At 42.0% G+C, this 27669-nt stretch overlaps 1 protein-coding gene across 1 annotated transcript in view; it reads left to right on the top strand.

Moving 5' to 3' along the window:
• The window catches only part of LOC116980017 (von Willebrand factor A domain-containing protein 5B2-like), a 108514-nt gene extending 91018 nt beyond the window's left edge, over positions 1-17496 (top strand). Inside the window, exons 20-22 of the mRNA XM_033032078.1 lie at positions 8676-8745; positions 15366-15489; positions 16436-17496. Coding sequence (XP_032887969.1) covers positions 8676-8745; positions 15366-15489; positions 16436-17191 — 950 coding nt within the window. The 3' untranslated portion in view covers positions 17192-17496. The remainder of the gene's footprint in view (positions 1-8675; positions 8746-15365; positions 15490-16435) is intronic.
• Positions 17497-27669: the final 10173 nt, after the last annotated feature.

Genomic DNA, 27669 nt, shown 5'->3' with positions numbered 1-27669 from the left:
CCCCCATCTCCTCTCCCCCTCTCTCTCTCTCCCCTCTTTTTCCTCCCCTCATGAGGTGTTATGGCAATAATACTCCATTGGTGTGAATATGATCTGCATCTTATGCAGGCTGCTGAAACTACACATGAGAATCAACAGACCTGCAGCACTATCAACACGTGAATTTGTTGCTAATATTTTAATTAGTTTTGCTCAGGGGCAATAATGGAAGTAGTGTAAATTTATTCCATTCACATAATGATTATATCTCTGTAATCAAAGTGACATTTAAAAGCTTGAGGCCGCAGGCAGGTTCAATGTGGGAACAATTGGATGAGCTTTTGGGAAGTGTCTTTCTGTTCTCCTTGTGTTAATCCACTGGCATCAACCACCTATGAGAGACTGCCTTGATGAGACCCTGCTTGGAGGTTGGGTTGTGTATGTGTAACTGTAACTGAGGGGAGACAAGCCTTCCCACTAATTAGCTGAGAAAAGTAAGAGCTGCATAAAAGAGGTCAAAATTAACAAATGCCCCTCGGTGGGTTAATAAGGCTGGGGACACAATTATGGGAAATGAGGAAATGGCAGATTATGTATAAAAATATTTTGCCTTGGTCTGTATGATAGAGTTTAGTTTAAAGCTTAGAGATACAATGTGGAAACAGGCCCTTCGGCCCACTGAATTCGTGCCAATGAGCTATCCTACACACTAATGCTATCCTACACACACAACCGATCGTTTACTATTAGCAAGCCAATTAACCGACAAACCTGTTGGAGTGTGGGCGGAAACCGGAGATTCCGGAGAAAACGAATGTAGGTCACGGGGCGAACGTACCAACTCCGTACAGACAGCACCCGTAGTCAGAATCGAACCTGGGTCTCTGGCGTTGTAAGGCAGCAACTCTACCGCTGCGCCACCCTAGAAATACCACAAAAAATTGAGGAATATGAGGGAGAAATTAAATACCACTACCATCTCTTGAGTGTTAGTATTAGTCAAACCAATGAGCTCATATGCTGATAAATGTTCATGACCTGATGATTTGCATCATAATGTCCGAAAAGACCCGACTGCTGAGTTAACAGAAGCACTGGTTCTAATATAAAATTCTTGTTTTCTGAATATGTGCTAGCAGATTGTAAAGGAGTATACCTGTGGAGGAAGTAGTCCCTATTGAATATTGGGCCTTATTAGATTATTAGATGTTATTAGATCGTATTGAAACATATAAGATTATTAAGGGTTTGGACACTAGAGGCAGGAAACGTGTTCCCGATGTGGGGGGAGTCCAGAACCAGGGGCCACAGTTTAAGAATAAGGGGTAAGCCATTTAGAAAGGAAATGAGGAAACACTTTTTCACACAGAGTTGTGAGTCTGTGGACTTTTCTGCCCCAGGAGGCCGGTTCTCTGGATACTTTCAAGAGAGAGCTGGATAGGGCTCTTAAAGGTAGCAGAGTCGGGGGATATGGGGAGAAGGCAGGAACGCGGTACTGATTGTGGATGATCAGCCATGATCACATTGAATGGCGGTGCTGGCTCGAAGGGCCGAGTGGCCTACTCCTGCACCTGTTCTTTATTGTCTATTGGGCCAGCAAGGGACTGAATTAATGACTATCCCATAAAAAGAGGTAAATAGAAGAGATGGTGGAGTCATGGGAGGTTTGTTATGATGTTATGTTCTGGTGAAGGAGGGTGGTAGTGGAGGGGGAATGATTGCCCTCTGTTCAAGGAGAAATGCCACAGCTATCTTAGTATGAGATGGATGTTAGATGGATTGAATGGCCATAGTGAAAATGAGCTACTCCGGATCATCAATATAGATACTATCAAAATGATAAAAGGCATCAGAGGTGCCGTAGGTGAAAGTGGGAACAGAGCAGATGAGAAGAGAAAGAATATAGTCATTATGGAAAGAATAAAGTTTCATAGGACAAGAACAGGCTGAAATAATGTGTCTCTGAGGACAGTGTTTATCTATCAGGACAGTCCTGTTTGTTGAACCTGTGGAGGAAGAAAAAGCAAGATGTACTTGAATTGGAGACCATGAAGCTGAAGGCTGGGAGCAGAAAATGTTTAGAGGAATTGAAGATAATTTAACCTTTAGTGGTGGGTCATGGTCCAAATGTTACGCTTATTTTGTAGAAATCAAGTACTGTTTTTTTGGTGAGTAAATTGACTGGAGTCACTTTAATAAATAAAACACTTGCGTGACTTGCAGATTTATTTGTAAACTACTTTCAGCAAACTTGGTTAAAGGATGAAAATGCTTCTGGCTCCAGATCCTGGCTGCATGTTCCTCTTCTTAACCATGAGGAAGGTAGAAGGGAGGTTGTATCAGGTCAGAATTCCTGGGATGTAACACATTTGCGTAAATCACAGCTTTACAATGCAGCAAGACTGCACACTGTGATTAGGAGAAGGAGAGAACGATCCTACCATGTTCTCAGTTTGCTGGATAACGATGCCGTAAATTGCAGAAAGGGTGTCCATTTCTCTCGGACTTCTGTGATTCCTCTGCTGATGTTACAGGAGACAGGGAGCTCTCCTGGGGAAAACTATGTGCTTTAGTAGTGGCTGAAGCGGAGGTCATTTTTATACAATTCTTTATACTAAGGAAGTAGAGTATTAAATGGCTGTCCCACTTGGGCGACCTAATCCGCGTGTTCTTGCGAGTTTGCCCTCGACTCGTACTCACAGCATGGTCGACACAACGTTGTAAGAGGTCTTTGTAAATCTCCTTCATGCTCGAGAGTGGTTCCCGTGTACTCGAGGCCTCAGCTAGGTCGCGGCGTATTTTTCAACATGTTGAAAAATGCCCTCGAGTAAAAAAAGGTCGCCATGGAAAAAAATCTATACTTTTTTTACTCATAGGTTTAGTCGTAGTAGGTCGAAGTAGGTCAGCATGTTAGTCGTAGATAATCGAGAGTAGTCGAAGGTAGTCCTAGATAGTCTTCATCATAGTTGAAGGGAGGTCGAAGGGAGGTTGAAGGAGATCGAAGGAGGTCGTCTTCACTCTCCACTATTCGGTGTCCAATTTTCTCGAAGTTAGTCGTAGCTAGTCGTAGCTAGTCGAAGCTAGACTTCAAGTCTAGAAGGTCGAAGGAGGTCTTCTACATTGTCGAAGGAGGTCTTCAACGTGACATTTTTTCAAACTCTCCTAAACTCTTCTAAACTCGCCAATTAGGTCTCCCAAGTGGGACAGCCCCTTTAGAATTCTATTATCTCTTCAGATAGACACAAAAACCTGGAGTAACTCAGCGAGACAGGCCGCATCTCTGGCAGCATTTCGGGTCGAAACCCTTTTTCAGTTAGGGATTAGGGAATCGAGAGATATAGACGATGATGTAGAGATAAAGAATAATGAATGAAAGATATGCAAAAAAGTAACGATGATAAAGAAAACAGGCCACTGTTAACTGTTTGTTGGGTGAAAACGAGAAGCTGGTGCGACTTGGGTGGAGGAGGGATAGAGAGAGAGGGAATGCCGGGGTTACTTGAAGTGAGAGAAATCAACATTCATACCACTGGGCTGTAAACTGCCCAAGCAAAATATGAGATGCTGTTCTCCTCAGCAGGCTTAAAGCATCGAATGTGAGTTCATTTCCTTCTTCCATTTTTTTCATTCAAGCAAATGGAACAATCTTTGCAGTTTCTTCTGCATCTGAAGTAACGGATGGTTAGTGTAATCGTCCATGAATTCAGCTGTGAACGGTGGAATTATGGGGTGTCAATGGGAGGAGCAAGGACACCTGGATAAGAGACTACTATTCCTTTTATCCTGGGTACTACAAAGGAAGGTTGAATTCCACAAAGGGATCAAGAAGGCGACCATTAAATAAAATACTTCTGCTTTAGAATAGTTTGCCAGAAGTCTTCTGCAGCTTCAAGTCAATGGTTATCTTTTCCAGCTTGCTTGGTTTTTTCTGAACTATTTTTGTTATCTCTTATCTTCTCTGCTTTCAGCACATGATCGGATGAACACATATTAATAAAATCCTTTCCTAAAACTAGATTCAAACAATGGTTGCAACTCCTTGCATGAATACATTACTGTTTAAGCCAACAATATTTAGTCCTATGGTTGACCAGGGAAGAGAGGTGACAGTCCAACTCGTTGCTCACCTTGGCTTTCCTCCACTCTGCTTTTCTAACAATACAGCTGGCAAGGTAATTCATTTTGTTGCTACAAACTGCTGCAGCCCCATCTCTTTGCTGAATATCCTCATTTAATCCATACTGTTCTTCCTTTGCAAAAGAAGATGGCTTTGAACAGGAACCAGTGCACAAGGACTGGTGGTGGGACTCATCTACTACACAAAGTGAGGGGCCCATCACGAAGACCATTGACTGGGAGACGGAAGCTTATGGAGGTGACACTGCTCCTGGTTTGTGCAGATCCGTACTCTCTTGTGGTGGTGATTCATATTTTTTTTGTAAAGTTCAGACTTGTTTCTGCTTTCTCATTGCTACGCTGTGAATAATATCCATGTGTTCATTCACATTTGTTCCTTAAACAGAAAAAAGCGATGCCCTCGGAGAGAGATCAGATGTCTCCACACTGCAAGATTCGACTCCACCCTCTGCTTTGACCATGCCACCTCAGCCAGGCACCGGCCCAGTCACAGACACTTCAGAGGAAGTGAATGAGTTTAAGAGGGAGACACAGAGTGAGTCACTGATCACGGTGCAGGAAGGGGCGGAGGTAGTGGCCGAAGGAAGATTCCAGCTGATGAGCTGAGGTTTGGCCTGACGTTTGAATCTCATGAGAGCAATGATGAAGCACATTGACACCTCGCTGCCGGAAACAACGCGAGCTGGTCTGAGCGATGCAGTCCCCTGACCGGTCGCAGTTAAAACACCAACACACAGCAAACGGATTACGAATTTGTTTATTGTCCAATACATCAAGAGTGCAATCAAAGTCCTTGTTCATGTGAAGCTCGTAGGGTAAACAGTATACATACATAATGATACATGTAACAATAAATACAAGTGCACAACAGCAGTATGGTGCAATGCTGGTGTGCAGAAACTGAGTATTGGAAAATAATATTCAAGTACAATAATTGAATGACCAATGAAGTAGAGTGAAGAGTATGTGGCAGCACCTCTGGAAATGGGGAATGAAAGAGGTGGTTGCTTCAGGAGTCAGATCGCAGTGGTGAAGAAGCCGTTCTTATCCCTGGACAACCAAGTTTTCAAGCTCTTGTATCTTCTCCCAGAAGATAGAAGACAGAAAGGGAGTTGCCAGGTGAAATGCATTCTAGACAATGCCTCCAGCCTTCCTGATGCAGGTCCACTGGGAAGATGGACTGGATGGAAGGATGTGACCTGCCTGTGATGGGCTGGGCTGTGTTCACCACTCTCTGCAGAACCACCAGTTGCTGCTGCTTTGTGATTAAGAAGCAGGTGACATTATTGTTACCAGCAGGGTGTCAAGCACAGTTTGTCTGTCTTTCTCATGATGTCAAAACAATGACAGTCAAATATGTAATAACCTTTTTGAAAAGACGTGGAGACGTCAAAAATAATCTGAAAACCAGAAGCAAAGTGTCAGTTTTTACTCAAAGGATAATGACAGTACTTGTCATCAGAGTGTCAGGTGTACACAAACATAGGAGGAGGCCTCTATCACTCAATCGCCAATTATTTGACGGGACAATTGAGCAGTTTAATTCATCACGACTTTGTACTTGTTTCAAAAATTAAATTGACATTTTTCTAATAAGAATAACTCGCTAGTTTTGACATTTTTCTAATAAGAATATCTCGCTAATTTTGACATATTTCTAAGCAAAAGCAGAATGATTAGTTCAAAATATTGAAACAACAATAATTTGAAGGAATATTTTAAACAGGATAGAAAATGGTTGTATCCCATGAGTACCGTGTAGTAAAGTTTGCGCTTGATAAAATAATGCTTTTCCCCATGTTTTTCCCCCTAACAAATGATAAACCCAAAGATGATACAATTTTGAACTTGCAAATTGGTCAGTTTTCATTTGCAATGCAAACAGGCACTTCAAACCTGATTCATGAGTATTGATAGATTGTCTTCAAAATTGAGATTGCTGGCTGATATTATTACAGGTGCTTAGACCATAAACTGCTTAACTTCAGTCAAGTTGTATGCAACTGGCATTAAACTTGGATCTTCGGGCATGAATTCAGAGCGTCCATTAAGTTCATGTTCGTAAGTTGTGGTAGAAGTAGGCCATTTGGACCATCAAGTCTACTCTGCCATTCAATCATGGCTGATCTATCTTTCCATCTTAATTCCATTCTCCTGCTTTCTCCCCATAACCCCTGACACACATACTAATCAAGAAATCTGTCAATCTCCCCCTTAAAAATATCCAATGAAATAGCAATGAATTCCACAGATTCACCACACTCTGAGTAAAAAAATTCCTCCTCATCTCCTTTCTAAAGGTATGTCCTTTTATTCTAAGGTTATGGCCTCTGGTTCTATTTGGTAGGTATTACTGAGGTTCCCCCTCATCCTTCTAAACTCCGGTGAGTACAGGCCCAGTGCCGTCAAATGCTCATCATATGTTAACCCAATCATTCCTGAGATCATTCTTGTAAACCTCCTCTGGACCCTCTCCAACACCAGCACATCCTTCCTCAAATTTGGGGCCCAAAACTGCTCACAGTTCTCCAAATACAGTCTGACCAGTGCCTGATAAAGCCTCAGCATTACATCCCTGTTTTTATATTCTAGTTCTGTAAAAATAAATGCTAGCATTGTGTTTGCCTTCCTTACTTCCGATTCGACTTGAAAATTAACTTTTTGGGAATCCTGCACCAGCACTCCCAAGTCCCAATAACTCATCCTTGATTCCTCATGCCAGTAACCAACACTGTGGTTCACTAATGAAATGGAAGCCCAGGGTAATTTACAGCTGATGTCACGAAGCATATTGCCACAAAGATAATCTACTGAAGAAAACTGGGACTGTTTAGACAAGGCTACCTCAAACAGACTGTAGTCTATTTAAAAAACAACTCTACAAATTACAGCAAGCAGAAAACGACCAAAACTTGAGTGGTAGCATCATTTCTCTAGTTAAGTGAAGTAAGATCAATTACAGTCACCTATAGCAATAATAGATAAGAAATTACTGAATATTCCCTGTTATGCTCAGGAATAGAAGTGTCAATGTATGAAACAATATGTATTGCTTTATGTGTAGGAAGGAACCACAGATGCTGGTTTACACTGAAGATAGACACAAAATGCTGGAGTAATTCAGCGGGACAGGCAGCATATCTGGATAGAAGGAATGGGTGAGGTTTCGGGTCAAGACCCTTCTGCAGACTGAGAGTCCCCTGACTCAATCTGAAGACGGGGCTCGACCCGAAATGTCACCTATTCCTTCTATGTATTGCTTTATGATTGGTACTATATACAAGGGAATCAGGAGAATGTTATGAGGTTTTTGTCATAACATAGATATGTTTCAAGATGTCAAACATTGATGGTTTATTCTGATTAATACAGCAAAGTAAACATTTATTGGGGGCATGTGGTTGAAAAACTCAGTGTATATGGGCATTGAAAGAAACTGGTTGTAAATTGGTACATTGGCATTCTGCACTTTGATAAAGTATGTTTTCAAGACTTATACACTACTGCGCCAAAGTAATTTATTAAACAGATTTTATATAGCATAACAATCAATTGTGATCTTGGCAAATGAAACTGTAAACTTCTGTGTAACAGCTCCCCCTACTGATAGGATAGCTGAATTACAGAATTCTCCATGAAGGCACAGGCAGATAAGTTCTGTTGAATCGTGTGATGTTCACGCTGGTCACATATGTGCTATGTTCTGCAACCTCTGTGGGAAGATGTTCCCAAAGAAGAACAAGGATTTACTTGTGAAGTCTGAGAACTTCCAGGTTGACAGGCATCTGACACTCGCACATTAGATGCACGGACAGTTGCATTGTGCACTCTGCAATGCAGGCCTGGATCAGATGATTTCGGCACTCATGCAGAAACAGACATTTAACATAAATGCGAGACTTTCTTTGGTATGTCAGAAGCGATTGTGCCTTTCCAGACACCAAAATACTTCTCAGCCGTTTTCCTTATTGCTGGATGTCTCTTATCAATGGTTACATTTCTTTTTTTGGGCTCCTTTACAAATGCCCATCATTCAACATACTCAGTCTTGTTGGGGTGATTTTTGCAAGTAATCCAAATCTAAGCTCTTTGTTCCTTAACCAAAAATCCTACACAATCATAGATGTTGCTCCAGTCAAGGTTTTTATTTTGTGTTAAATGTTAGTGTTAGTGCTTTATTAAGTATAGCACTTTGGAAACGGAGAATAAATATTAACTGATCAAGGCCAGAGCTAGATTAATGTGTTGTAAAGTTGGGAAACATTTGAACTGGTTGGTCATACAAATCACGGCATTCATTTTGGAAGTCAGATATACTTGTGAGCAGGGGCAATATGATGAAGGCTCACAGATTATTCCAATAAGTTTAAAAGTTTATAGTTTCACTAAAACCACAGCACCATTTGACTTATCTTTGTTAACATATTGTCAGTTAAATTTGTATCTTGTCGAAATAAGCCTCAATGCATTATATTTGATAAACATGCAAAGCACCTAACCACTAACATTTAATTGATTTGCAATTTTTCTTCGATATAACAGTATTCTTTGTTTTCCAGGCAATGTACAGAGTCCATCCGCAATCTCAGTCCGAGCACAGAAATCATTTGAAAATTTCTTTGCATCCAGGTAACCTGATAAATCGATACTAAATTAGCTTCTTATCTTATGGATAGTAGAAGACAGAATTTTGTCTATTTGCCCAAAATACAGAGTGGCATTTACTGATAATTCTGAAATAATTGAAGGAGAATGATGGGATGATCTTATAGTGGTGTATAAGATCATGAGAGGAATAGATTGGGTAGATGCACAGAGTCTCTTGCCTAGAGTAGGTGAATCGAGGTCCAGAGGACATAGGTTTAAGTTGAAGAGGAAAAGATTTAATAGGAAACTGAGGGGTAACTTTTCACACAAAGGGTGGTGGATGCATGGAACAAGCTGCCAGAGGAGGTAGTTGAGGCAGGAACTATCTCAACATTTAAGAAGCAGTTAGACATGTACACGGATAGGACAGATTTGGAGGGATATGGACCAAATGTGGCAGGTGGGACTAGTGGGACATGTTGGCCGGTGTGGGCATGTTGGGTCGAAGGGCCTGTTTCCACACTCTGAGATGGATACACTTCACATGTACATCGAACACTAGCTAAAATACAGTAACTATTTTGTGGCACAGTGCATTCCTAATCATCCATAAATACGCCAAAAAATAGATGTGCAGCATTATCCTTTGAGCATTATCCTGGCTCGGACAAAACTCTGATTACTAATAACCCATTTTCTGTTATTTGCACTTTATCAGTTTATTTATTCATGTGTGTATATATTTATATTATGGTATATGGACACACTTATCTGTTTTGTAGTAAATGCCTACTATGTTCTGTGTGCTGAAGCAAAGCAAGAATTTCATTGTCCTATACAGGGACACATGACAATAAACTCACTTGAACTTGAACTTGAGTTAAGAGTGTTTGATTGCCAAATGTACTAGGAATGGAACATTGAAATTCCTATTTGTTGCAACTTTACAGGCACACTAATGGTACAGATAAATACAACAGATAAATATACAATAATCAATAATATAATTATCCCACCACGAGTCACATCTTCTCATCCCCACCCCTTTCGGCCTCCTTAGAGACCGTCGTTCCCTCAGTATCTCCTTGGTTCACCTATCCCTTCCCACCCAAACCCCCCCATTCCCTTGTACTTACCCCTGCAACTGCAAGAGATATAATATCTGTCCCTTTATCTCCCGGTTCACATCCATCCAGGGACTCCAGCAATGCATCCAGGTGAGACAGAGATTCACTTGCACCTCCTCCAATGTCATCTACTGCATTCAATGTTCCCCATTTGACCTCCTTTAAGTCGACGAGACCAAGCATAGACGAGGTGACCGTTTTGCTGAACACTTGTGCTTGGTCTACTTGTGCTGGTAATCTCTCAATTACTAACCATTTTAACTTCCCTTCCGATACTAACCTTTCTGTCCTGGGTCTCTAATGCCAGAGTGAGGCCACGTGCAAACTGGATGAATAGCACTTCATATTCTGCTTGGGTAGCCTGCAACTTACTGGTATGAACATTGAATCCTCCAATTTTAGATGACTATGCCCCCCCTTTCCCCCCCTCTCTCCCCCATGCCACATCTGGGCTCACACCCATTTCTCCCTTTTGCCCTTGTCCTGTCCCCTTTAACCTATTCCTCTTGATGCACAATCCTATCCTCTCTTCCGTCCTTATCTCTATATCTTACACTTTTTGTGTTTTCATCTTTGATCATTTTCAACTATCTGCCAAATAAAAGCCCCCTCACCTGGAGCCACCTGTCACTCACCAGACTTTGCCCTGCCCCCACTTTACTTCCAGCTCCCCCTATTCTTGAGGCAGCCCTTCCTCTAGTTACCTTCTATGGTGGGGAGGCCAATACCCTTGATTGACTGGGCAATGTCCACCTCTCTCTGGACCCTCTTTCATTCATGGGCATTCGAGTTACTGAGCCAGACCCTGATGCAACCAGTCAGTATGCTCTGTATGCTCTCTGATGTACACCTGTAGAAGTTCAATAAAGTGTTCAGTGAAATGTTGAATCTCATCAAACTTCTGTGGAAGCAGAGGAGTTGATAAGCTTTCTTTGTGATTGTAACAATGTGCTGGGTCCAGGACAGATCTTCAGAGATGTGCATGCCCAGAAACCTGAAGCTATTGGGTCTATTTGCCACCATACTGCTGATAAAGACAGGTTCAGAGATTTTCAGCTTTCCTTTCCTGAAATCAACCTTAAAGGGCTTTCTCATTGTGCGACCTGAAGCAAGACGTAACAAGATTTAACATCGTGGGAACCTTCTGCGATAGCAGTACGGCATTCGTGGACCACCGAGGACCTCCGTGGCGCTAACGGCAGGTAGTCGTGTGACTTGGTAAGGTCGGGAGAAAATTCAAACATTTTCGAATTTCTCCAAGAGTGTCTTGAGCAGCGTTGCAACATTGTATGGACGCAGATGCCAGTGCGATATCCGTGCGATATCCGTAATGACACTTGCGAATACCGTGGGAACTCCTGCGAACGGTAAACCCGGAAGCTGGACAGAAGGGACATAAGGTGAGTAAAAGAGGTGGTCTCAATATCGCCAATGGACCATGTGTCCATCGAGGACGTCCCACCTAATTGTCATTGTTTGAGAATCTTTTTCACAGTAAGACTTGCAGAGATGCCTCTCAGAAAATCGCAAAGAAAGGGGTCAAAGAAAGTCGGAAAGTTTTTAGCCATGCAGGTAAATGAGGAGGAAACTCAGCGAGAGAGACAGGTGGAGAGGCAAGAGGAGATGCCAGAGATACCACTGCCTGTGGGCTCCTTGGAGCAGGGAGAGGGTGATCAAGGTGGATTTGAGATTGCCTCCCCAGGAGCTGTTGCCTCCACAATATTCTCAGCAGACGAGAACATAAAGGTTAGATGGCAGAAGGTAAAGCCATATAACTTCAACAGGGAACAAGAGGGTGAACTGGTGGAGTGGTACCAATTCAATGAGATTCTCTATGACAAATCCAGAGAGGATTATAGAAATAGGGAGAGAAAGCGCAACCTGCTGGAGACGAAGGCTGCTGAGTATCCCCGGTGCTCATGTGAGTAACTATAACAATATATTAGTTTATGTACAGGAGAACAATTTAATGTTATCCATGATTTTAAAACATACAATGCTACAGATGTAAAAGTGCTGTTTTTGCAGTCACCTTTAATTTATCTTATAAGTCTGTCTGTTCCCTGCAGCTGCAATGTAAAAGTAGTGGCAGACAGCTTTTACACCCTCTTCGTTTGAAGTGGGAATTATGTCTCTTTTAGAGCCATAAAATAAATTATGCATGAGGTCCCAAATTATTCTTTAACTCATTAAAGAGCTCGGGTGAAATTCTGACAAAGTTTTTGAATGCACTTTTATCCTCTTCGCACAGCACATTAAGCAGTTGCTCATATTGTCCTAATTGAGGTCTCCGTTGAAACATGGGCTTAACCCAGTGAGACTTCCTCTTAATTATCTTTTTAATTAATCTCACCCTTCTGCCTTCACGCAAGCGTTTTCGATGCACATGTTGCGCTAATGCATACAGCACGTCAATGAAAATAACAACCAGCCTGTACTCGAACCAACTTTGTATAGGCATGTCTGCAAATGCGACAATTCTACGAACGGAGGATATTTATATAGCGTGTGAAAAAAAAGTGACATCATTTGTGCCACGTGATTAACTACACTACAGTCCACGATGTTCATTCACGATTAACGGGAAAGATCGGGAGACGGACAAGTCAGTCGCACAAATGACAGAATTGCCGAGTACCGTGGGAACTCTTTATCGTGGGAACACTTTATCGTGCGGAACTCGTGCTGGACCACGACCACTTCACTCGGGTGACATCTTGCTTCAGGTCGCACCGTGAGAACTCGCCATTAGGCTTGTTATTGTTAACAGGGACAATGATGTTCTGGCACCATTCAATCAGATTATCGATCCCCCTGCTCTATTCTGACTCATTGGTACTTGATGTTTGTCCAACAATGGTGGTGAATGTAAAGGATGGCATTGGATTGGTGACCAGCTACACAGTCACAGTACAGAGAGAGAATAGGGCAGGCACTGAGCAGCCTTGAGATGCCCCTGTGCTGATGCCAAGCTGTAGTCAATGAACAGCAGCCTGGTGTATGTCTTCCTGTTGTCTAAGTGGTCCACTGCAGAGTGGACAGCCAGGGAGATTGCATCTGCTGCTGATCTGTTGTGGCCGCAGGCGAATTGTAGTGTATAGTATTGTTTATAGATACCATATAACCATATAACAATTACAGCACGGAAACAGGCCATCTCGACCCTTCTAGTCCGTGCCGAACACATAATCTCCCCTAGTCCCATATACCTGCACTCAGACCATAACCCTCCATTCCTTTCCCATCCATATAACTATCCAATTTATTTTTAAATGATAAAAACGAACCTGCCTCCACCACCTTCACTGGAAGCTCATTCCACACAGCTACCACTCTCTGAGTAAAGAAGTTCCCCCTCATGTTACCCCTAAACTTCAGTCCCTTAATTCTCAAGTCATGTCCCCGTGTTTGAATCTTCCCTACTCTCAGTGGGAAACGCTTTTCCACGTCAACTCTGTCTATCCCTCTCATCATTTTAAAAACCTCTATCAAGTCCCCCCTTAACCTTCTGCGCTCCAAAGTATAAAGCCCTAACTTGTTCAACCTTTCTCTGTAACTTAGTTGCTGAAACCCAGGCAACATTCTAGTAAATCTCCTCTGTACTCTCTCTATTTTGTTGACATCCTTCCTATAATTAGGCGACCAAAATTGTACACCATACTCCAGAATTGGCCTCACCAATGCCTTGTACAATTTTAACATTACATCCCAACTTCTATACTCAATGCTCTGATTTATAAAGGCCAGCACACCAAAAGCTTTCTTTACCACCCTATCTACATGAGATTCCACTTTCAGGGAACTGTGCACAGTTATTCCCAGATCCCTCTGTTCACCTACATTCTTCAATTCCCTACCATTTACCATGTACGTCCTATTTTGATTTGTCCTGCCAAGATGTAGCACCTCACACTTATCAGCATTAAACTCCATCTGCCATCTTTCAGCCCACTCTTCCAACTGGAATAAATCTCTCTGTAGACTTTGAAACTCTACTTCATTACCCGCAACCCCACCTATCTTAGTATCATCTGCATACTTACTAATCCAATTTACCACACCATCGTCCAGATCATTGATGTACATGACAAACAACAGTGGACCCAACACAGATCCCTGTGGCACCCCACTCGTCACTGGCCTCCAACCTGACAAACAACCATCCACCATTACTCTCTGGCATCTCCCATTCAGCCACTGTTGAATCCATCTTGCTACTCCACCATTAATACCCAACCATTGAACCTTCTTAACCAACCTTCCATGAGGAGCCTTGTCAAAGGCCTTACTGAAGTCCATATACACAACATCCACTGCTTTACCCTCATCAATTTCCCGAGTAACATCTTCAAAAAATTCAAGAAGATTAGTTAAACATGACCTTCCAGGCACAAATCCATGTTGACTGTTCCTAATCAGACCCTGTTTATCCAGATGCTTATATATATTATCTCTAAGTATTCTTTCCATTAATTTGCCCACCACTGACGTCAAACTAACAGGTCTATAATTGCTAGGTTTACTCTAAGACCCCTTTTTAAACAATGGAACAACATGCGCAGTACGCCAATCCTCCGGCACTATTCCCGTTTCTAATGACATTTGAAATATTTCTGCCATAGCCCCTGCTATTTCTACACTAACTTCCCTCAATGTCCTAGGGAATATCCTGTCCAGACCTGGAGACTTATCCACTTTTATATTTCTCAAAAGTGTCAGTACTTCCTCTTCTTTGATCCTCATAGTTTCCATAGCTACTCTACTTGTTTCCCTTACCTCACATAATTCAATATCCTTCTCCTTGGTGAATACCGAAGAAAAGAAACTGTTCAATATCTCCCCCATCTCTTTTGGCTCTGCAGATAGTTGGCCACTCTGACTCTCTAATGGACCAATTTTATCCCTCGTTATCCTTTTGCTATTAATATAGCGGTAGAAACCCTTCGGATTTACTTTTACCTTACTTGCCAAAGCAACCTCATACCGTGTGGAAACAGGCCCTTCGGCCCACTGAGTCCGTGCCTACCAGAGATCCCCGCACATTAACACTATTCTACACACACTAGGGACAATTTTAAAATTTTACCAAGCCAATTAACCTATAAACCTGTACGTCTTTGGAGTGTGGGAGGAAACCAGATCACCCAAAGAAAACCCACAAGGCCACAGGGAGAACGTACAAACTCCGTACAGACAGAACCCGTAGTCAGGATCGAACCCGAGTCTCTGGCGTTGTAAGGTAGCAACTCTACCACTGTGCCACCTTGCTGTGGGTCCAGGTTCTTACTAAGGCAGGAGTTGATCATAACCAGCGAACGTCTTAAAGCACTTCATCACAACAGACATGAGTTAATGATCATTAAGGCATGTCACTTGCTCTTCTTGAGTATCAGTATTGATATTGCTCTACCAATATAATAGTTCTACAGGAAACATTAACGCAGATATAACCTGTCTCCACTTTTTGAAATAGTTTAGGTGTCTGGTGTGAATCTAGCAAGTTACTAACTTTTCCTTTTTTTTTTACCCAAAAAGGCTTAGCCTGGGAAGGTACAGAAGCTCAAGTCAGACTGGAAAATACATACCGATAAAACCCAACAGTCTTTCTGCTAAACCAGACATATTGCCTGCAGAAGACATTCATGATTATATGCCACTGGTAAGATAAATGTAATGTTTTATTTTGAGTAGTGTTTATGACTCCTTAAGACATCTACCACTGCTGATCCTACCACTGTTCACAACGTACCAGGAATTATCTTTTTGTTAGTGAAAGAGCAAGCAGAAAGACACCAACAATGTTCCACCACTGAAGAAGGGTTTCGGCCCGAAACGTTGCCTATTTCCTTCGCTCCATAGATGCTGCTGCACCCGCTGAGTTTCTCCAGCATTTTTGTGTACTTTCCACACACAATTGTTTGAACATACATTTTGCTGTCTCTTATTTGCTAGACAGAAAATGTAAGAACTCAGAAAAATCCACAATTACATTCTGCTTGACCAAATACATCATTCGAATGAAATGTGTAGGAACTGTAGATGCTGGTTTACACCGAAGATAAACACAAAATGCTGGAGTAACTCAGCGGGACTGGCAGCATTTCTGGAGAGAAGGAATGGGTAACGTTTCGGGTTGAGACCCTTCCTCAGACTGTGAGTCAGGGAGTCGAGAATTCTAGAGATATTTGAATGAAATGTTCAGTTTACTGATCTGATGTTCTTCTGTAAAATATAGAAAATGTTTTCTTATGGCATCAAAATGACTGTATAATTGTGCAGATCAATGGACTTCAAATAGTTTGTAAAGATCATAACTAATCCAGTTCAAATCATTCATCAATGTAACATTGAGATTTTGTTACAATTTTTAATGTGTGAATAATATCAGCATAGTAATAACACAAATGGATATGGGAGCATTATGTAACTCTACCATCTTTCCCATGATGTAGTTTTTTATTTATTTTTAATGTTTCAACTCTCAAATATTAAAAATGATCAATTTTGTATGCATTTGCTGCAACTGTAATCAACAGCATAATAGAGCTATCTGGAAAATAACCTTCTGCTTAAGGGCACATGTAACTGGAACTTTATTGTTGCAGGTGCGATTGCAATTGGCATCAGGAGCTTTTCTTCTAAATGAAGCCTTCTCTGAAGCAGTTCAGATTCCTTTCGATCGACTGAGGAGGGCCTCGCCCTTCTCCTGCCATCGAGCAAGTCTCAGTCCATCTTCTCGCTGCACAATGACCAGCAAGACTGAGTCTCCTCTCAGAGGGAAGATCTCCATCCATGGAGAAGGGGTGGTTCAACCTTGTGCTGATAGGAACGACCAGTGCCTGCTTGAAAACAATCAGGAAAATGCTGAAGAGAACATAAAAGGTTCAAAGAAAATTACGTGGTCGCATCTCGAGGGTGTTGTGAATCATAGCAGTTCTCCAGCAAGTAGGTGCAACTCATTCAGTGCCAGCACTGATGGTCAGAGCACTGTCGTTCAGCTGGTGGACAGTGGCAGGGGCTCTGAGAGCGACCTGTGTGAAAATTCACCAGTCACTTCAGAAAGCAGTGGAGCCTCCTACAGGTTAATAAATGATTTGAACTCCCAGTATGATGACTTGGAAGGGATGAGCTGGGCGACTGCAGTCGGACTGGGCTGGCTTGAGCATCAATGTGCAGGTTATTTTCCAGAATGGGAGCTTATTGCTGCCAAGGCCGACACGTGGCTACATTCCCAACAACTTCCTGAACAGATGAATATTAACGGACTGAAGGCAGCAACTAGGCAGCTTTTCCTGCTGATACGTCATTGGAATGAGAATATCAAACTCAACATGTTGTGTTATAACCCCAATAATATGTAAATACAAATATTTAATTAATATAATATATAAATACTTGATAATAATTTTAAATTGGTGTGCAGGAAATTATAGTGCCTGATTTAAAAAAAACCCAAATAAGTCCAATCCTGCTGCATCTTTTGATATGAGGCAACTGTTCTGCCACTTAGTGACCATTGTGACAGCACCATTCTATTAATTACGGTTCAGATTTCAAATGTTTTACCTCCTTTCTATGAAATACCTGCAAAGGAAATTTAAATGATGATTAACTGTACAAGGACTGGCCTGGATTTATAATGAAATAAATGGCAATATTGATTTTACACTGCTTTTCACTGGAACATTTTGTTGCAATTTTCAGAAGAGAGGTTTCACAATAATTGCACATCTTTTTCTTCAATTGAACACTGCACTAGCAATCCGTCTATCCGGTTCTGTTGATTTCAGACAATCACCTTTCACACTGGCCAGTTCATGAAAACAGAATAGAGCACTTCTATTCCTAGAGGAAAACCACCATTCTTGATCAGTACAGGTATCAGGGGTTATGAGGCGAAGGCAGGAGAATAGGGATAGGAGGGAGAGATAGAGCAGCCATGATTGAATGGTGGAGCAGGCTTGATGGACAAATGGCCTAATTCTGCTCCTATCACTTATGACCTTATGACTATTGACCATTCTTCTCCCCACAGTTGGACCAGTGAGAATTCTGATAAGTAAACAGGGATCTGAGACAATTTTGTTGATAGATGGATAGATAGATAGATAGATATGCCATTTATTGTCACTATACATGTACAATGAGATTAAAAGCAGCTCGTACTCAGTGCATACATATAATTTAGTACAAAAAACAAGAAACAGAAAACAAAACAGGGGGGGGGGGGATAGGTGCACAATTCTGCGGCGCTATATACATATCTATAAAGGCAAAATGGTGAAGGATGAATAGCTAGTATTCTTAGGCAGATTTTTAAAGTTATATTAAAATATTAAAAATTATTTAAAAAATATTAAAAATTACAATTACAATACATATTACAGTTCCAAATTTCAGTACGTGGATGTAGATGGAAGTCCGGGTGTTGGGCTGTGAAGTCAGTGCATGTGTGAGTTAAGAGTAGTTATGACTTTCGGAAAACAACTGTTCCTGAGTCTATTTGTCCTAGTTTTGATGCACCTATAGCGCCTTCCAGAGGGCAGCAGGTCGAACAGTCCAAACGCAGGATGGGAGCTGTCCTTGATGATATTCTTTGCCCTGCTAAGGCAACGGGATGTATAAATATCCATCAGGGAGGGGAGAGTGCAACCAATGATCTTCTGTGCTGTCCTAGTTACGTTCTGAAGCCTCTCCCTGTCTGCCATGGTGCAGCTGCCGTACCATGCTGTAATGCAGTATGTCAGCAGGCTCTCGATGGACGAGCGGTAGAAGGTCAGCAGCAGGTTAGAGTCCAGGTTGTGCTTCCTGAGAACCCTCAGGAAGTGCAGACGCTGCTGAGCCTTCTTGATGATCGCTGTCATGTTGTCTGTCCAGGAGATGTCAGCAGAGATAAGGACGCCGAGAAACCGGAAGGTGTTGACCCTCTCCACACACTCGCCGTTGATATGTAGGGGGACTAAGTCGGTGCTGTGCCTCCTGAAGTCGACAATGAGCTCTTTTGTTTTCCTGGTGTTCAGAGCCAGATTGTTTTCTGAACACCAGGTTGTCAACTTCAGGACTTCCTCTCTGTAGGCTGCCTCGTCTCCCTTTGAAATAAGTCTGACTACAGTAGTGTCGTCAGCAAATTTGACGATGCGGTTGTTGTTGTGGGCTGGACTACAGTCGTAGGTGTAGAGACAGTATAGGAGGGGGCTCAGCACACAGCCCTGTGGGGAGCCGGTACTCAACCTGCGAGTGGAGGAGAGGTGGGGGCCGAGTCTCACAGTCTGGGGCCGGTTGGTGAGGAAATCTTTTATCCAGGCACATGTGAGAGTGGGGAGGCCGAGAGTGACCAATTTATCAATGAGAATGTCCGGAATGAAACATAGAAAATAGGTGTAGGAGTAGGCCATTCGGCCCTTCGAGCCTGCACCGCCATTCAATATGATCATGGCTGATCATCCAATTCAGTATCCTGTACCTGCATTCTCTCCATACCCCCTGATCCCTTTAGCCACAAGGGCCACATCTAACTCCCTCTTAAATATAGCCAATGAACTGTCCTCAACTACCTTCTGTCTGTGGCAGAGAGTTCCAGGGATTCACCACTCCATGTGAAAAATGTTTTTCTCATCTCGGTCCTAAAGGATTTTCCCTATATCCTTAAACTGTGACCCCTTGTCCTGGACTTCCCCAACATTGGGAACAATCTTCCTGCATCTAGCCTGTCCAACCCCTTAAGAACCCCGTAAATGGTTCTAACATTTACACATTTATTATAGTTTGGCCACTTGGAAGCATGTGGAATCAGTCTTAGGTTTATTGTCATGAGTATTTTAATATATAGTCATTAGCTTCCACTATGGTGTAAATAGCGTGCAACACTACCATAGGTTTGTTCTGGTTCTTGATGCAGCAGAAAAACCTTTAAGGTTAACGTTTTTTTATAAAATGTGTGCACTTTAAAGAGATTTTTTGATATATTTAGGAGTTAAAAGATGATTGTCTTAAAAACTAATTTTGAACAAATTTGTCTGAGCTAAGAGCTAGTGTATAAGCGAAATTAAAAAACAGAACACTTAAAAAAAAAACAACTATTTGGTGTATCTAACCATTAAGGTAAAGGAAATTAAATGATTTTACAGTAGAAATTAGTCTCCCCGAGTATAAATAAAGGTTACATTTATGAATTACACAAGGCTAGTAGGACCTAAACTTGAGTGAAGTCGAAACAAGGAACTGCAGATGCTGGTTTACAAGAAAGGACACCAAGTGCTGGAGTAACTCAGCAGGTCAGGCAGCATCTCTGGAGAACATGGATAGGTGATGTTACGGGTTGGGACCCTTCTTCAGATGGCAACTTGAGTGACATTAAACAAACCTCACAGTGACTAATTTGATCTGGAGAGGGGCAGGTTGTTAGCAGGGCATTGTCTTTACATCCTCCTCATAAGATCATGAAACCTGCATTTTCACTGAAGATAATTGGAAATTCCAATTTTTTGTACAGGCTCAACTGATTCTTACAGTAGGTTAAATATGCTTCCCAAAACACCAGAAATTCCTGTCCAGATTGTCATTCCAATTGACAGTGCTGAAGGTGCAGTTGTACATTAAGCAAAATAAACATGCGTGCCCAGGAAAAGGATGTAATGTGTACAACATAACATAAAACAGTGAGCTTTTTAGACTAAATGTAAAAACAAGGAACTGCAGATACTGGTTTACCAAGGAAAGACTTAAAATGCTGCAGTCTCAATGTTTCTTTATTGTCACAGTGAAATTCTTTTTTGTTTACAGTTCAGTAAAGTATTACTATACATTAGCACAATCTTAGATCAAGTACAAAGTGTATAGAAATAATTCACTGAGACAATATATATGAGTTGCCAGGTTCAGACACCATTTTCAAAGTCCAAGTTGCCTTAAGTGTAACTGGTCATAAAGGCCCGTTGTCCTAGTAGCGTTGCAGGGTCAGCTTGGCCAAGCAAAGTTGTAGGCATCCTCCACTGCTGCTCCACTGCTCTGTGCCACTGCAGGCTGCACCCTCGGACTCTAGGACCAACAACTGATCCAGTCGAGCCCCAGGATGCAGCAGGGCCACCAGCTGTCGCCTCAATCCAGATCCTCACATCGACCACGGAACGTTGTCCTTCTCCTTGCTCAGGCACCATTCAGCCTTTGTGCTCCGGGTGCTCCACCTGCAGCCAACCTTCAGGAAGCAGGTTAGACACCAGTTTTTATTTCCGGTCCATTGTTCTTTGTGTCTGGCACCACCATCTTGACTCTCTCCCCCTCCTCTGGTTCTCTGGTCCTCAGTGATGAGTAAGGGCTGGCCTCAGTGACTTCCCAGCTCCACAGCAGGTGAGTCAGGCCCAAAGATCTTGCTCTAGTATCTTTGGCCAGGCCTGCTGCTAGTCTTCCGTGTGGCAGTGCACTAACACGAGACCACTGTAAGAATGAACTTGTGAAGAGTGTTTAGTCTAAGCTAAGGCACAAAATGCTGGAGTAACTCAGGCCAGGCAGCCCTGGAGAACTTGGTTATGTGAAGTTTTGGGAAACATCAACTATCCACGTCTCTGGAGATGCTGTCAGATCCACTGAGTTACACCAGTATTTTGTATCTTAGCTTAGACTACTCTTCACACGCTCATTCTTACAGGGGATTTAACACAAGGCAACGCATCCCACTGAATTCTAATGCAGTTCTATTATGCAACACCTGCATGGTGCACTGGACCTTTCAGGACATTGCAAATAATTCTAGTCACTCCTGAAACATCACTGGGTTCACTAAATTCTTTACCAAAAAGAAAATGTATTCTGTGCTGGAATCTCAATTCCCACAACCTTCCCCCCAAATTGGTCGCCAACAATCAGCTTAATGCGAATTGCCCCGTAACACAGTTGCAAGATGCCAGGACTACTACAGCACACAAGTGGGCTAAGATACAGCGACTGCAGATTGCCGGGAAGAATGTGGCATCACTGCAGAATAATTCATAATGGTGCTTTTACTACATCAATTCACTTACATTAACTGATATAAATCCCTCCACACCGACACACCCCATTGATAAGGTCAGCAACGAGAAATGTCTTCTCTTCACAGACAGAGGTTAAGTATTTCCAGCATTTTTATTTTCCATACCTGAAAATTTGTCCATTTAACCCAAGCCACCGGCCTAGTTAGTCCATACGTGACTCTATGTAGATAACACCCAATGAAGATCTTTGGGATAATCATAATGTCAAAAGTACTGGTGCTCTTGAAGGCATTGCCAGCATTACAATTTTTAAAAAAGGGAGCCTAGGAGTAGAAAGGAATTTTACCCTTTCCACCTGCAGAGTAGGATAGAGGCCAGCATTATATCGAGGAGTTCACATTCCATACAATAAATGATCTTTTGGCTCACTGTGGTGGTTTTTTCATTCATATTGTCTTTATTGGGTTTTCCTGAGGTCAGTCATCTTTGTTATAACTAAATTATTTTGAGCAATTTAACATGATTTTTGTTCAAACAATACAAAATTGATTAGCTGTTTATCAGTCATCCGGAGGAATTGATTGATACAGCATGGAAACAGGCCTTTTGGCCCACTGAGTTTGTACCAACCATCGATCACCAGGTCACCAAGTTCTCTATTATCTCACTTCTGCATCCATTCCTGACACATTAGGGGGGGTTTATAGTGGCCAATCAACCTGCCAACCCATACACCTTTGGGATGTGGGAGGAAACCGAGCGTCCAGAGGAAACCTATGCAGTTACAGGGAGAAAGTACAAACTTCACAGACAGAACCAGAAGTCAAGATCTGACCCAGGTCTTAAATGTAGAAGAATTCCAGAAGATTTTTGATGAATTTTTAAAGGCAGCATAATTAAGAATGAAAGGTCATGGATAAAGCACACAGCAGTGATGAACTGCCTATGCCAATAGACAATAGGTGCAGTAGTAGGCCATTCAGCATTTCGAGGCAGCACCGCCATTCAATGTGATCATGGTTGATCATCCCCAATCAGTACCCCGTTCCTGCCGCCTGATGCACACACCCATCAATGGTATCAAAACATATTAATTATGAATAGCTATCCAAACACCATCAAGTCCGGTGGTCAGCGTTCGAGACTAATAAAAGAACGAGGCTTTACAAATAATATTAAGATAGGAAAAAAATGTTTCCACTCTAGATCTTCTGAACTTGTTTACGCTTCTTCTTTTATAATAGCTGCAGAATTGTAATGACACCAAAATCAGCCTAATCTACGAAAGAAAACTTCCCAGCTGGCCCCTGTGAAGAATGGTCTTGACCCGAAACATCACCTATTCCTTTTCTCAAGAGATGCTGCCTGACCTGCTGAGTTACTCCAGCATTCTGTCTGTCTTCGGGATATTGACCACGTTATTTTCCATATCCCACAGTCCAATTACCTTTGAGAGCCGAGAGATTTCCTGCTTCTTTATATTTATATATAGCTATAATTGGCAATCAAGGATACAGAGTAATTTGGAACTTGAAACATTTGTTGATCCTGGCAGATCTCATGTAAACAGAGGCAAAAATAGACTTACAGTAAGTTAAGATCCTCATCTTGTGCTTACGTATGTATCCTGGATGGATTTGAGAGGACCCAAATCTTTTTCTATATCCAGGGAATTATCTAACAGACCATGTTGCCCATGTCCACATCTTTTAGTCTTGACACTTGGATTGCTTAATCTTCAGCTGTGGTACCCATCTGTTGCACCAGACTAGAATCAGAGCTCATGAAGATAATGGTCAAAGGTTTAATATGGAACTCGACGAGGCCCCTTTGTCACCTTCAATCAACATTTTCCCATTTTGGCATTGGAATGCCCAGAGAAGTCGAAACACAAACGTTCGCTATGGTTTAACTCTTTCCCCTCTGTTGTAGGATTACCTTTATTATTATCCTCTTATAGGCTGGGGCTGTGGTCCTTCAGTAGTTAATGGGTCCAGTGTCCTCTTGGAACCTCCTAACAATGGCAGACCCGTCAAAATTAATTGGAATCAAATAAATGCCGTTATATAGTCACAGTGCCCACCATAATGTTTGGGACAAAGACCCATCATTTACCTATTTATCTCTGCATTCCACAATTTGAGAATTGTAATAGAAAAAAAAAATCACATGTGGTTAAAGTGCACATTGTCAGATTTTATTAAAGGGTGTTTTTATACATTTTGGTTTCACCATGTAGAAATTACAGCTGTGTTGATACATAGTGCCCCCATAAGAAGAGAGCACTGGTGAGCTTATTAATCGCAAAGTGACTGACAGGCCAAGGAAGACCTCCACAGTTGATAGAAGAATTCTCTCTATAATAAAGAAAAATCCTCAAACATCTGTCCGACAGATCAGAAACACTCTTCATGAGTTAGGTGTGGATTTGTCAATGACCACTGTCTGCAGAAGATTTCATGAACAGAAATAGAGGCCACACTGCAAGATGCAAACCACTGGTAAGCTGCAAAAATAGATGGCCAGGTTACACTTTGCCAAGAAATACTTGAAAGAGCAACCACAGTTCTGGAAAAAGGTCTTGTGGACAGATGAGATGAAGATTAACTTATATCAGAGTGATGGCAAGAGCAAAGTATGGAGGAGAGAAGGAACTGCCCAAGATCCGAAGCAAACCACCTCATCTGAGAAACACGGTGGTAGGGGTGTTATGGTCTGGGCAGGTATGGCTGCTGAAGGTACTGGCTCACTAATGATGATACAACTCCCTTTGATCTGGTATTTTGTTGGTTCACATGCTTGATCAATGGTGTTTTATCATTATTTTTTTATTATTATTAATGTTTAGTGTTTTCTAAGTCATTCGTAACTGTCACTGTATGTCATGTTGTTACTTGTGGGCAGAGCACCAAGGCAAATTCCTTGTGTATGAATACGTGGCCAATAAACTTACTTACTTAAACTTAAACTGCTGATGGTAGTAGCATAATGAATTCTGAAGTGTATAGACACATCCTATCTGCTCAAGTTCAAACAAATGCCTCAAAACTCATTGGCCGGCAGTTCACTCTACAGCAAGATATTGATCCCAAACATACTGCTAAAGCAACAAAGGAATTTTTCAAAGCTAAAAAATGGGCAATTCTTAAGTGGCCAAGTCGATCACCTGATCTGAACCCAATTGAGCTTTTATATGCTGAAGAAAAAAACTGAAGGGGACTAGCTCCCAAAACAAGCATAAGCTAAAGATGGCTGCATTATAACCATTACAGCACGGAAACAGGCCATCTCGGCCCTACAAGTCCGTGCCGAACAACTTTTTTCCCTTAGTCCCACCTGCCTGCACTCATACCATAACCCTCCATTCCCTTCTCATCCACATGCCTATCCAATTTATTTTTAAATGATACCAACGAACCTGCCGCCACCACTTCCACTGGAAGCTCATTCCACACCGCTACCACTGAGTAAAGAAGTTCCCCCTCATGTTACCCCTAAACTTCTGTCCCTTAATTCTGAAGTCATGTCCTCTTGTTTGAATCTTCCCTATTCTCAAAGGGAAAAGCTTGATCACATCAACTCTGTCTATCCCTCTCATCATTTTAAAGACCTCTATCAAGTCCCCCTTTAACCTTCTGCGCTCCAGAGAATAAAGACCTAACTTATTCAACCTATCTCTGTAACTTAGTTGTTGAAACCTAGGCAACATTCTAGTAAATCTCCTCTGTACTCTCTATTTTGTTGACATCCTTCCTATAATTGGGCGACCAAAATTGTACACCATACTCCAGATTTGGTCTCACCAATGCCTTGTACAATTTTAACATTACATCCCAGTTTCTATACTCAATGCTGATTTATAAAGGCTAGCATACCAAAAGCTTTCTTTACCACCCTATCTATATTAGATTCCACCTTCAAGGAACTATGCACGGTTATTCCCAGATCCCTCTGTTCAACTGTATTCTTCAATTCCCTACCATTTATCATGTACGTCCTATTTTGATTTGTCCTGCCAAGGTGTAACACCTCAGCACCCAGCAACTGGTGATGTCCATGAATCGCAGACTTCAAGCAGTCATTGCATACAAAGGATATGCAACAGAATACTAAACATGACTACTTTTATTTACGTTACATTGCTGTGTTCCAAACATTATGGTGCCCTGAAATGGGAGGACTATGTATAAACACTGCTGTAATTTCTACATGGTGAAACCAAAATGTATAAAAATGGCCTTTATTAAAATTTGACAATGTGCATTTTAAGTACATGTGATTTTTTTCTATTACAGATCTCAAATTGTGGAGTACAGAGGCAAATAAATAAATGATGGGTCTTTGTCCCAAACATTCTGGAGGGCACTGTATATTCCATGGGTGAAGCTGCTTTTTTTCCATTTGTGGGATATCTCATATAATTTTGGAGGGGGCAGGGGTGGAGAATGTGAAAATGCCTATTGTAATATAGCCTGCGTTTAAAATCTATATTACTAAAAGTTTGATCTTGACCACTTCCTGTTGTTCCGTATATTGATTTTAGAAAAATGCTGCCACTTATGGCAGAGATTTTCGCCATATTACTCAGAGTCCCCCTCCGCTGCGCAGGACAAGAGGATTTTTCCCATTGATGCAAAATAAAAGAGTTATTAGTGTTTAAAAAATGTAAACATTCTCTCTCCTGAAGGCCAAGCCCCTTCCGGAGGGACTATAAAACCCAGAAGTGTTGAGTGCCTCAGTCAGTCTCTGCAAGATGGGGGGAGCGAGAGGGTCACGTCTCTCAGTCTGCTGTGAATAACACTGAACACATGTCAACTAAACTGTGAGTGTGGTTTTACTGACCTTGAGTGCCCTTAATGTGGTTTGAAAATGAAAATAGGGTTGGTTTGAAATAAAGCACTGCAAATGGTTGGTGGTGGTGGTTGGTTTGAAATAAAGCACTGCAAATGGTTGTTGGTGGTGGTTGGTTTGAAATAAAGCACAGCAAACGGTTGTTGGTGGTGGTTGGTTTGAAATAAAGCACAATTAAAAGTCTAAACTTGACAACTTCCTGTTTGCACTTTATATTGATTTTAGATAAAACTCTACCACTTACAGCTGTGATTTTTGGCCAACTTACTCAGTTCCCCTCCGCTCATCAGGTGCAGAGGATTCTTCCCATCAATGAAAAATAAAAGTGTTATTAGAGTTTAAAAAATATTGAGAATCTCTCTCCTGTCAATCTGCCATGAAGGCCATGCCCCTTCCGGTGGGAGGGATTATAAAACCAGGAAGTGTGGGTGTGGCTCGGTCTCTGCAAGATGGAGGCACTGAATGTCTACTGAACTGCGAGTGTGGTGTTTACGTGGTGTTTTGTGTGGTTTTATGGTGGTTTCACCCTGCTTGAAATGGGATGAAACTGCATTTGAATGTGGTGGCCTTGCACCCTGCATGAAATGGTATGAAACTGCATTTGAACTTGGTGGCCTGGCACCCTGCATGAAATGGTACGAAACTGCATTTGAATTTGGTGACCTTGCACCCTGCATGAAATGGTATGAAACTGCACTTGAATTTGGTGGCCATGCACCCTGCTTGAAATGGCATGAAACTGCACTTGAATTTGGTGGCCTTGCACCCTGCTTGAAAAGGCATGAAACTGCATTTGAATTTTGTGGCCTTGCACCCTGCATGAAATGGAATTTCAAGGAATAGCCATGAGTCAACTGCCAGCCCACCAGCCATGAATGAGCTGCCAGCACATCAGGCTTGAGTGACTGAGCTGCCACCCCAAGAATCCTTTTGGCCCACAATGTCCATACTAGCCCTCTGGAAACCAGTCCCTTCAGCCCACAACACCCATACTAGCGCTCCAGAAAGCGCCCCCCCCC

This window comes from Amblyraja radiata, chromosome 13 (genome assembly GCF_010909765.2).
Source record: "Amblyraja radiata isolate CabotCenter1 chromosome 13, sAmbRad1.1.pri, whole genome shotgun sequence".
Taxonomy (NCBI): Eukaryota; Metazoa; Chordata; class Chondrichthyes; order Rajiformes; family Rajidae; genus Amblyraja; species Amblyraja radiata.
The sequence above is the reverse complement of the archived record's forward strand: the minus strand, read 5'-3'. Positions and strand labels throughout refer to the sequence as shown.